Source organism: Cyprinus carpio, chromosome A7 (assembly GCF_018340385.1).
Source record: "Cyprinus carpio isolate SPL01 chromosome A7, ASM1834038v1, whole genome shotgun sequence".
Lineage (NCBI taxonomy): Eukaryota > Metazoa > Chordata > Actinopteri > Cypriniformes > Cyprinidae > Cyprinus > Cyprinus carpio.
Window position 1 is genome coordinate 34,826,128 of NC_056578.1, and position 11,515 is coordinate 34,837,642.

General features: G+C 38.8%; 1 protein-coding gene across 2 annotated transcripts; it reads right to left on the reverse strand.

Annotated features, from left to right (window-relative positions):
• Positions 1-1,353: 1,353 nt before the first annotated feature.
• On the reverse strand, positions 1,354-7,486 carry LOC109093507 (IST1 homolog). 2 transcript variants are annotated; one of them, XM_042760935.1, is made up of 10 exons: positions 7,357-7,486; positions 6,423-6,519; positions 6,144-6,324; positions 5,978-6,065; positions 5,805-5,888; positions 4,690-4,800; positions 4,428-4,601; positions 4,214-4,324; positions 2,878-2,887; positions 1,354-2,787 (listed from the first exon to the last, which is right to left on the reverse strand). In XM_042760935.1, exons 2-10 carry the CDS (start codon positions 6,508-6,510, stop codon positions 2,621-2,623), a joined length of 1,014 nt encoding a protein of 337 aa, XP_042616869.1. In that variant the 5' UTR covers positions 6,511-6,519; positions 7,357-7,486; the 3' UTR covers positions 1,354-2,620. The 2 variants fall into 2 exon arrangements, with proteins under 2 accessions (XP_042616869.1, XP_042616868.1); XM_042760934.1 differs by having other exon boundaries at positions 2,878-2,926.
• Positions 7,487-11,515: the final 4,029 nt, after the last annotated feature.

Genomic DNA, 11,515 nt, shown 5'->3' on the forward strand with positions numbered 1-11,515 from the left:
GAGTTTAGTTCTAACCCTGCTCTAGCACACATATCATGTAGTTTTCAAATAAGCCTAAATGATTAGATTAGCTGGATCAGGTGTGTTTAATTAAGGTTATATCTAAACTGTGCAGGACTGTGGCCCTCCGTGGACTGGGTTTATGAGTTTTTGGCCTTTGGCATTTTTGGTTTTTGGTTTTAAATTTTATACTTTTTTATTTTTTAGTTTTTTAGATTTTTAGACTGGTACTTTTACTTGTACTTAAGTATTTTGTACATTACAAAATTTCATTAATGTAATGGTACTTTTACTAGACTTTACTTTTGTACTCTTTCCACCTCTGGTAACTTGTAATCTGTAACCTATTACATTTCCAAAGTAACCTTCATAACACTGTTTGCAGTACATAAAACACAGACGTTAAGACAGCTGATTCCACTGTGTGACCGTCCCGCGCTCTCTCTCTTTCAATTTCAATTTAGGTGTGCTTTATTGGCATGACAAAAACTGTACATTTGTATTGCCAAAGCAGTTGCAGCTGGGCTGCTTACAAACAGTGCACATATGTATTAACAAGCACTCCCTCTCTCACACACACATCGCACGTGCGCGCACGCACACACAGGATGCGCAAAACTCCGCATTTGAACAGTTAATAGCAAATACTTAAACTAATAACAAAACATACTTACAGTAGCTAATACAGAAGCACCATATTGTCTTAGCAAAGTCTGAATTACCTCCTCTCTTAGGTTCACAAAACGGTCGTCCAGTTGCTGTTGTGTTGTAAGTAATCTTAAAGCATCCTAAATGCATCTACTTTCGGAAGGCCAAATAAAGTGCATTTGCCTGGATACACACAGCATCTCCCTGACATGGCTGCTTCAAAGCTAACTGCGGTTACTGAAACCACACCTTTTTCTTTGCGTGAACATTTGGGCGGCATTACACAAATATTTCCACATATTGATGTAGATATGTGGGGGCGTGTTTGAATGAGCTGTTTTAGGGGGGCATTGCTGAGTCTTAACTTTGATAAAGAATATCTCTTTCGATTTGAGACTTTAGTCTTTGCAACTTTACAGATCTTCTTCATGCACCAAGAACTTGTAACACTCCACAGAGAAAGGAAAAATTGAAATCGCATCATATGACCCCTTTAACTGTATTACTTCACCCTCTAGAGGTTACAAAGTGTAAAAGCCGACAGAGCATCATTATATTCCGAGTACAGCCAAAACATAATAAAAATTGCTGTATTCATTAATGGAAAAACTTGTTACAGCAGTCTAACAAAACTCATGTTGTGGTATGAAAAAATCTTAAGATTACTTATTCAATGAATCATTATTTGGATGAGAAGTAAAAGGGTTATGAGCAAATAGACTTTATTACATGGCATCAGATATGTTTTGAAAGCAAGCTAAAATCAGTATCAAACCTACAGAACCTAAACATTGGCAGATTTGTATTTGGTTTAGTTGAGGGAGAAATCAAAAGTTAGTGTTATAAAGTCAAGTGGAAAGCAGCCAAACCAACGCTTTCAAAACTTGAAACAATGACACTTTAAACAGTCTATTCTTACAACAAATATGTAAATGATCTATGGTAAAAATCCCCTACCAAAGAAAAAAAAATAGCATGTAAATACTTATTCAAATGTGGAGTTCATGGTACAAGCTGTCAGGAAATTCACATTTCCCAAAGACAGGTTTGGAACAACAAGGCCACAGCTTGAGACGTGGAAACTAAGGCAATTTCAGTTCAGAAACACACAGACAAGATTAGAAACAGGAGTGTTATCAGCTGTAGACAAAATACAAAGGCTTTCCTTTTGAGTCAAATTAAGATGGCTGCTGGGTAAAACTATAATCTAGAAAGGAAATGCCTAACTTCAGGACAGAGAGACCGTTCATTAAATGTGAGGCTGAAATAAAGCAATCTCTTCAATTCGGCGCTCAGGTCACCAGAAACAAGCAACCTTTGGTGTTCATTTAAGGACACTAGAGCACCGTCTATATGCATTCTGTCAGTAACAAAAAGCTGAGTCACGTTGCACAAACATCATGATCCAATAACAACCCATGGCATCATACAGTCTTTTGCAGGTTCATAGCCATTCAAAAGAATTCATTGCACAACTCTGGGTGTAAATAATGGCGACAGGTTATACCTGCTTTTTCCTAAAGGAGTCGGAGAGGTTTCTGATCTGCTGGGGAAAAACTGAAGACACTGCTCTCTAAAAAGGGGGAAAGTTAACAACCATGACAGAATTATAATCTAATCTTTAATATAAATAATCAATAGATTTCTCATACACGTTGCAGAGATTACACTACAGATGATTAACTAGTTTTAGCTGTCAGCAAGGCCCTCTAAGCAAAGTGCTCATTCAAAGGGTAGGCGATTTGTCAACAGTCCATGTTATGTAAAAGTCTAAAATGAGTGTATAAATTTCTGCCACTGCCATTCACAAGTGTCTATACAGCATCTGATCCTTCATTGTGTTAAGTAACAAATGTTATAATACACCTCCACCAGAAGACCTGTGAGTATGTGAATATGGACAGGGTACATTGAATCATTCTTGTGTGGCAGCTGAGACAGATGTTCTGACTCCCAGATGTGCTTTTGGTAATTAGGTCTTCTTCTTGAGCTCTTCAAAGCGGCGTGACAGGTCGTCAAAGTCAATGTCGTCAGATGCGTTGGCGTTCCCGCCGAAGGAGGAGGCTGGGAGTGTGTCAGGAACAGATGGAAGTTCAGGAAGGGTAGAGTTGTCATAGATCTGACCAGACGGGGCTGGGCCTGGAGAGAAAACAGAGTTTTTAGAAAGAAAAATATCATAACGCAAGCGATTCAAAAAATAATTATATCATATTAGGACAGCGCACATACCTGGGATGACCTGGGAAGGATTAGAGGGTTTGACAGAAAACTCATCGATCTTAAAAAACACATGAAAACATGTTAACAGCTTCTCATAAATACATGGCAACTACTGCAAATAATCAATACTGCTATATTAATACGGTGAAGGATTAGAATTATGAGCCATGCACTGTGAGTTAGAACAGACCCCCGTAGTGAGTCAATGCAGTGAATATGTGGACACCTGGGGCCTCGTTTATAATGGCGTGGAAAGAACGATCCTAAACGTGAAAGTACAACCATTTCCAAAGACATCCATACACACAAAGAACTTTTGTGTGTTTTTAGACATTTGCTAAATGCATCACACTTTTTAAATCGCAGTTTACGTTAAATTCAAATGCAATATGAACAAGTACATCAACTCAATCTACAGAACACCCACAAATATCCCTATATGGTTCAGAAAGTTTTTTAAGGAAATTATATACAATAAATGAATTAACTGCAGTGACGCAATTGTCAAAAAGCAGCTGCTAATTTGCACATATAATATTATTAATGCATATTGTGATTGTCTATGTATCTTAACATTTTTAAACAATACTTGATTATCATTTACTGATACATATTTTATATATATATATATATACCTTTATAAATCAGAGTTCGCTTCTCAGTTTTGATATAGGATGAAATCAATGGAATTTAGGATTAAATCTGATCGTATTGTGCGTTTTATAAATGAGGCCCCTGTTTCCATGCACAGTAAAGGATTTGCTGGGGTAAATTCTTCAAGGTGAATGTCACAAAAAGCAAATTCAAAAGAAAATATATTGTATATTTGTATAAAGACAATGAAACTTTTTAGGTGATATTATTTTCATAACAATTAACATTTTCACCTCATTTTAACTACTTATAATATTAATTTCTTACTGGTCCAAACAAAAGGCTTTATTTTTTTTTTTAGGCAAAATACTTCGTTTTTTTTTTCATTTTGCCGGATGTTTTCTTGACAAACCACGTGAGATTCACCTTTTTAATATATCTTTATGTGTACATTCTTTTTTCATATGACTCAAATTCAGCATATGGCTACTTAAATACTTAAAAGAATTTCCCCCCAAAAATCCCCAAAAGACATACACATGATGCAAGAGAGATCAGAATGTAGTGTTTTCGATCCTTTGCAGTCTATAGCACATGCCTGTGGAGGCTCCCTATGTGAGATCAGAAGACTGACAACATAGCAGGACTAATACAGCATGTGAACTGGAATAAACTACTCTTCCCTGCAAGGTGGAAAGGTCGTCTCCGTCTGCCTGGAAGGGTTGGAGGGGTGGTGATCACTTGCACTTACAGATTCATAGGTGGGTGGGCAGCTGGGAAGCTGTGGGGGTTGCCCTCCTCTCACTGGAGGCTGGAAGTTGCTAAAGCCATCATAGGTGCCAACAGGACCATTAAAGGGCTCCTGTAGGGGGAAAAATTATTTTAAACGGATTTCACAGCTAGACAGACAATCAGACTTTTTAGATTGGTCAAATGCAAAGAGGTTAATTAGAGCTTGGTCTTACAGCTCCTTTGGGCGGTGGGTAGTTGAAAGCTGTGGGCATGGGCATTGGCATGGGCATAGGCATGCCTACAGCGGGAGCAGTAAACCCTCCTCCACCCCCTCCGCCAGCTCCTGGCTTCTTGAAGTCACTGTTTACATCAATCAGATCTGCCTCTTCACCCATAGATACCTCTGGCTGTGAATGATAAAGATTAGGAGAGTCTGAAACAAATGCTGCTTGTAGAGATGATGAAGTCGAAGAGGAAGAGAAAATGGATTCCTACCCGAACCATGGCATCAGGTTCATAGGGAACGTTGTAGTTTTTGGCAATCTCAATGAGGTAACGCTCCACCAAAATCTTGGGAGGGGCCTCCACGCTCAGTTTGTGCATAAGCTACAGAGACAAGGTTCAATATTGAACATGATATACGAATATGATATTTTGAATTTGGCTTGGCTCCTCAATCAATGTAAAGGACCGTTTACACCAGGGGCGTCAAACTCAATTCCTGGAGGGCCGGAGCCCAGCGGAGTTTTGTTCCAACCCTGCTCCAACACACATGTAGTTTTCAAATAAGCCTAAAGGTCTTGATTAATTAGATCAGGTGTGTTTAATTAAGGTTGAATCTAAACTCTTCAGGGCTCCGGACCTCCAGAAATTGAGTTTGACACCCCTGGTTTGAATACCAAGGATGGTAACTATAATTAATAATTTTTTCAAATACAAATTCTTCATGAATAAGAAAGTCCACACCACAAATATAACAATAACGACACAAAGGAAAGACAGTGTTGGAATCACTTAAAAGAACAATTTTATTTTCTAGCTAATGGATGATAAAAACACTGAAAGCCAATCAGAATCCACCTGCGCATTTAATGTGGTAGACGACACGTAAATTAACAGAACGTTATCATTCACTGGTGTGGACGCTAGTACAGTTAAAGTTATCGTTCTTGGTGCGAACAGGCCTTAAGGCTAGGGAATGTTATAAAAGTTGTATCTCTGAATGTTTAAGGCTTGGATAAACTACATGACTTTTAAAATCTAGGCATCATACACTTGCAGACTTTGTAAATGGTTAAAGAGAAAAACGAATGAGGATCACACACTACGAGTTTCAACTAGCGTTGACTCCTCTAAAAAGAGTGAATCAGTGCAAAAAAAAAAAACTTGCAAAAATCATGAAGTGTATTCCAGCCTTCAAAAAGTAACAGGACACCTCTCCTTATAAAGCAGTATGATGTGATGTAGATCAGGTGTGCTGTTACATGTCAGACAGGAGCTTTGAAAATGCCCTAATCCATGCATAAGCAATAGTTATTGCAATGTTTGCCCAAACACACATTACTACGAGTTCACTTTATGCCCACTACCTCTAACATGTTTCATCATACCCTATCATTCACTGTTCCGATCTGGTTTGTCCTACATAGCTTTCCATACTCTTTGCTGTATTTGGCACACAGCTGATCTGAAACCTGTTAAAGTGAGGAAAAAAAGACATGAATGATCCATACTAGAACAACACCCCAGAAACAGATTAAAGACAAACACATATGATACCCACAATCTTCAGTTCTGCCACTTCTGATTGCAGTCGAGGGGCAGCCCAGATGAGTGTGGATACTGCTTCTTGCAGGCCAGGGTCCAGTTCTCTGAAAAGAAGATTAAAAATTACATGAGCAAAAAATCCACTTTTTAAAAATAAGAATAAAAAAAAAATGGTTACTCACTTCATGGACTGTATTAAGCCAAAGCGGGTGAGCAGCAAATCACAATATAACTCCAGGATCTCCATGGCCTCCACCAAATAATCCTCCCTGATGATGTGCTCGACTCTGATTCTCGCACGCTCATCTTTGCCTGCTGACAAGTAGTCTGCGATCTCCTTACGAGCCTTCTGGGCTAATTCAGCTAAATCAGATCAAACGAGTTCAATTTAGTTAAATCAACGAAAGTTTAGAAAATCCAAAACTTTAAAATATGACAAACTTGTAGACAACCAAACTTACTTTTCTTCTTCTCAAGAAGTTTGAGGCGGTTTATGACCAGCCTGAGATTGACACGAAGTCTCTCGGATTTAAACCCTCCACCAAGCATGATGGAGCTCTGTGGAGAAATGTCAAGAGCCAAAGATCAGGTAAAAGGGGTGGAAAAGACTCAAAGTGGAGGTCAAAACAGTGTCCCGGGTATCTCACATGTTATTAAAGCTTCAGTGCAAGCATATACAGAGATCTGGATTTGAGATATGTCTCCTGTTTGGTGAGTGACGTCATTACCATATCATGACAACAGCACAATTCAGCTATTAGGAACCTAAGTTAACCACTTTAGGTAAGTTTAAAAACCAGGAACCAAAGAAAAACTGTGTAAATTATAACATGCGTCCCTTATGTCAGAAAAAGCAGTGGGAGTACTATGGTAACGTTATCTGATCAAAATACCGTGGTTCTGTTACACATACTAAGAACTACAAAAAATATCACAGTACATGTCCAGAAATATGGTAATAATCAGGCATATTTTTGTCGGTTACACTCTTATCTATTTAGAAATAGTGGTTTATTTGTTAATGCGATTTTCTTACATATGCTGCCTGCTGACTGTGTTAGTGTGAGTCACAACAGTTAGCCAAAACAAGAGTTAAAGACATAAAACAGAGAAATAGAGAATTAGCCTACAAGCAGTCACTGGTCATTACTTATATAGATCGATTCGATGCATCTATACTGATCTTTACTGAACGTACAAATTTTTCTTGAAACCGTTTTCGTATTGTCAGAAATCTGACTGTTCAAAGCAGGAAGAGACTCGATTAGCGGCTAGTGGAGCTAATTCACGAAAGTAAACAAAACCCTCAAGAACCTACAGATGTTGACAGATAGTCAAAACATCGTGGATATCTCCTAAATACAGTACAAAACTTAGAATAAATATCATATTTACATGTGAGTTCCTCTTCAGACGCTGGGAAAGAGTCGGTTTCGGTTAGAATTGTTGGGCGACTGCTGCTCAGTTAGCATTCACTTCCGCATTGGACGTGACTTCATTGATGACGCTACAAGTCACATGGTCGCCGGTGGAAAACTCGCTTTTGAGGGGAAACCCCCGTCACCAGGGCGGACAGATCACATGTTTTTAATGATGTCATGTTCGTGATATTACATGACAAGATCGTCTAGAATGGATAGCCAAGTTGGCAAGAAATGTCTGAGCTCACTAGTCATTACCTTTAAAATAGGACAAATAATTGGTCAGAATAGACTGAGGCTGTTGTGCTGAAAACAATAGTGAGACAATGCATTTTTATTTATGTTTGTATGTAAAATGAAGGGAACACTTAAATCACACATTGGATCTTGATGAATAAAATATTCAAGTTGAAAATCTCCTGTAATGTAAGTCCTTGATAATAAAATGAGGTGACAGTGGTCAATGGAAACCAAAATCATCAACCCAGAGAGGCCTGGAGTCAGTGTGTAGTGTGTGAATCTGCCGACACACTACCCACAGGTCACAGGACATTGTCCTGCACCAGCAGGAACCCAGGGCCCACTGCACCAGCAAAAGGTCTGACAATGGCTCTGAGGATTTCAGCAATAGCCTCCAAGAATATTCCTTCCCACACCATCACATCATTGAAAATATAAACATTTTTCTTTAGGCGTTATCTGACAACTTGCTATGATACTCATTAGACAAAATATCTACAGGTCCTTCTCAAAAAATTAGCATATTGTGATAAAAGTTCATTATTTTCCATAATGTAATGATAAAAATTAAACTTTCATATATTTTAGATTCATTGCACACCAACTGAGATATTTCAGGTCTTTTATTGTTTTAATACTGATAATTTTGGCATACAGCTCATGAAAACCCAAAATTCCTATCTCAAAAAATTAGCATATCATGAAAACGTTCTCTAAACGAGCTATTAACCTAATCATCTGAATCAACTAATTAACTCTAAACACCTTCAAAAGATTCCTGAGGCTTTTAAAAACTCCCAGCCTGGTTCATTACTCAAAACCGCAATCATGGGTAAGACTGCCGACCTGACTGCTGTCCAGAAGGCCATCATTGACACCCTCAAGCGAGAGGGTAAGACACAGAAAGAAATTTCTGAACGAATAGGTTGTTCCCAGAGTGCTGTATCAAGGCACCTCAGTGGGAAGTCTGTGGGAAGGAAAAAGTGTGGCAAAAAAACGCTGCACAACGAGAAGAGGTGACCGGATCCTGAGGAAGATTGTGGAGAAGGACCGATTCCAGACCTTGGGGGACCTGCGGAAGCAGTGGACTGAGTCTGGAGTAGAAAACATCCAGAGCCACCGTGCACAGGCGTGTGCTTTTGAACCAGAAACAGCGGCAGAAGCGCCTGACCTGGGCTACAGAGAAGCAGCACTGGACTGTTGCTCAGTGGTCCAAAGTACTTTTTTCGGATGGAAGCAAATTTTGCATGTCATTCGGAAATCAAGGTGCCAGAGTCTGGAGCAAGACTGGGGAGAAGGAAATGCCAAAATGCCTGAAGTCCAGTGTCAAGTACCCACAGTCAGTGATGGTCTGGGGTGCCATGTCAGCTGCTGGTGTTGGTCCACTGTGTTTTATCAAGGGCAGGGTCAATGGAGCTAGCTATCAGGAGATTTTGGAGCACTTCATGCTTCCATCTGCTGAAAAGCTTTATGGAGATGAAGATTTAGTTTTTTCAGCACGACCTGGCACCTGCTCACAGTGCCAAAACCACTGGTAAATGGTTTACTGACCATGGTATTACTGTGCTCAATTGGCCTGCCAACTCTCCTGACCTGAACCCCATAGAGAATCTGTGGGATATTGTGAAGAGAAAGTTGAGAGATGCAAGACCCAACACTCTGGATGAGCTTAAGGCAGCGAACGAAGCATCCTGGGCCTCCATAACACCTCAGCAGTGCCACAGGCTGATTGCCTCCATGCCACGCCGCATTGAAGCAGTCATTTCTGCAAAAGGATTCCCGGCCAAGTATTGAGTGCATAACTGAACATAATTATTTGAAGGTTGACTTTTTTTGTATTAAAAACACTTTTCTTTTATTGGTCGGATGAAATATGCTAATTTTTTGAGATAGGAATTTTGGGTTTTCATGAGCTGTATGCCAAAATCATCAGTATTAAAACAATAAAAGACCTGAAATATTTCAGTTGGTGTGCAATGAATCTAAAATATATGAAAGTTTAATTTTTATCATTACATTATGGAAAATTATGAACTTTTATCACAATATGCTAATTTTTTGAGAAGGACCTGTATTTAACCAGAGGAGAGGTGTAAACATGGACACATCTCACTGCTGCCACCATTTGGAGAAAGTGAGAACCAGCTGCCATTAAAAGACTTCAGATGGAAGAATCCAAATGTTATAGTGTGAATCTACTTAAATATTCCTAGTAGGTATTGGGATTTTTATTTAACTAAAATACTATGTGCATGTTTTGAAGTTAATGCAATAGCAATCTCATTAATATCAAAATAACAATTATTTTATATAGTATAGTACCATAATTTGTTGTTTTACTTAATGCAGCTTGGAGCCCGAAGACTGTATTAAAGAGGCTAGTTTTCTGTTTGTAGGCCATACAAGACAAGCAGCTAAGTGCTAACCCAGCCCCACAGCCATCGTCATTGGTCAACTTCATCACGCAGTCACCTGTCAAAGTTCAGACTTCTGAAAAATCTTGGATGTATCTGATGGCTCCAACCAGTATTGTTATCTATCAGCAGTGCTGGGTAGATTACCTACAAATTGTGGACTTCAGGAGAAACCCCCCTGCACTCCCCCCACTCACCATCATGAACAGCACTGTGGCTGTAGTGGAGTCATTCAGATTCCTGGGCACCACCATCTCTCAGGACCTGAAGTGGGACAATCACATTGACTCCATTGTTAAAAAGGCCCAACAAAGGTTGTACTTCCTTCGCCAGCTGAGGAAGTTTAACCTGCCACAGGAGCTGCTGAAACAGTTCTACTCAGCCGTCATTGAGTCTGTTCTGTGCACTTCAATAAGTGTCTGGTTCAGCTACAAAATCAGACATCAGAAGACTACAGAGAACGGTTCGGACTGCTGAAAGAATTATTGGTTCTCCCCTGCCCACCCTTCAAGAACTGTATACATCCAGAGTGAGGAAAAGGGCTCAGAAAATCACTCTGGATCCCTCACATCCAAGTTACCCCCTTTTTGAACTTTTGCCATCTGGCCGGCGCTTCAGAGCCGCAAATACCAGGACAGCCAGGCACAAGAACAGTTTCTTCCCCCCAGGCAATCTAACTCATGAACAGTTAAATGTTCCCCACTTATGCAAAAAATGTGCAATAACCTTCTATTTATTTGTTACCCCTCCATCCAAGTACATCTCTGCATCTTACTCTATTCTATTCCATTGTCATCTATAGCACAACTGTTCATACAATTTATTTATTTGCAATTTGTTTTTTGGTGTGTTGTTGTTGTCTCTGTGTACTGGAAGCTTATGTCACTAAAACAAGTTCCTTATGCGTAAGCATACTTGGCAATAAAGCTCTTTCTGATTCGGATTCTGAAATTGTACTACATTACTGATTGTAAAATTACATGATGAAAACTATTAACGTAATCGATTACACATTTTAGGTTATGTATTCTGACTACTTTTAGATTACTTTTAACTTATCTGAAATCTTGTTCATTAGACATAAACGGTATTATTTTGTAACAGATTGATATAAAATATCAAAAGAAAGAAAATAAATTCCATTCTTTATCAAAAGTTAATGTTATGTCCGGGTTTGAGAAGGAACTGTAGGGGGTTTGTGAGTTGATGAAATGCTAATAGGCTACTTAACTAAATAATAAAATTGTAAAACGAAAGAAAAAATATATATATTTTTATTTTTACTGGCATATTAATGTGACCATTACCTGACATCAGAGAAATGTGAACATCATTAAATTAATGGTGAAATTATTTAAATATAAACTCAGGGGGTACTTCAAATATTTAATATTAGACATCTAAGGGGTTTGTCTGACCTAAAAAACAAAAAAAAAAATGCAACACAGTGTAAACCCGATACACTATACTGCTAAAAAA

What these genes read in the sequence shown, in the direction of transcription:
- LOC109093507 (XM_042760934.1), bottom strand. Translation starts at nt 6,510, where the DNA reads ATGCTTGGTGGAGGGTTTAAATCCGAGAGACTTCGTGTCAATCTCAGG. An exon ending in ACCCACCGCCCAAAGGAGCT is followed by an intron (nt 4,325 to 4,427) that starts GTAAGACCAAGC and finishes TTCCCCCTACAG; the next exon opens with GAGCCCTTTAATGGTCCTGT. An exon ending in TCCTTCCCAGGTCATCCCAG is followed by an intron (nt 2,788 to 2,877) that starts GTATGTGCGCTG and finishes TTTTCTCTCCAG; the next exon opens with GCCCAGCCCCGTCTGGTCAG.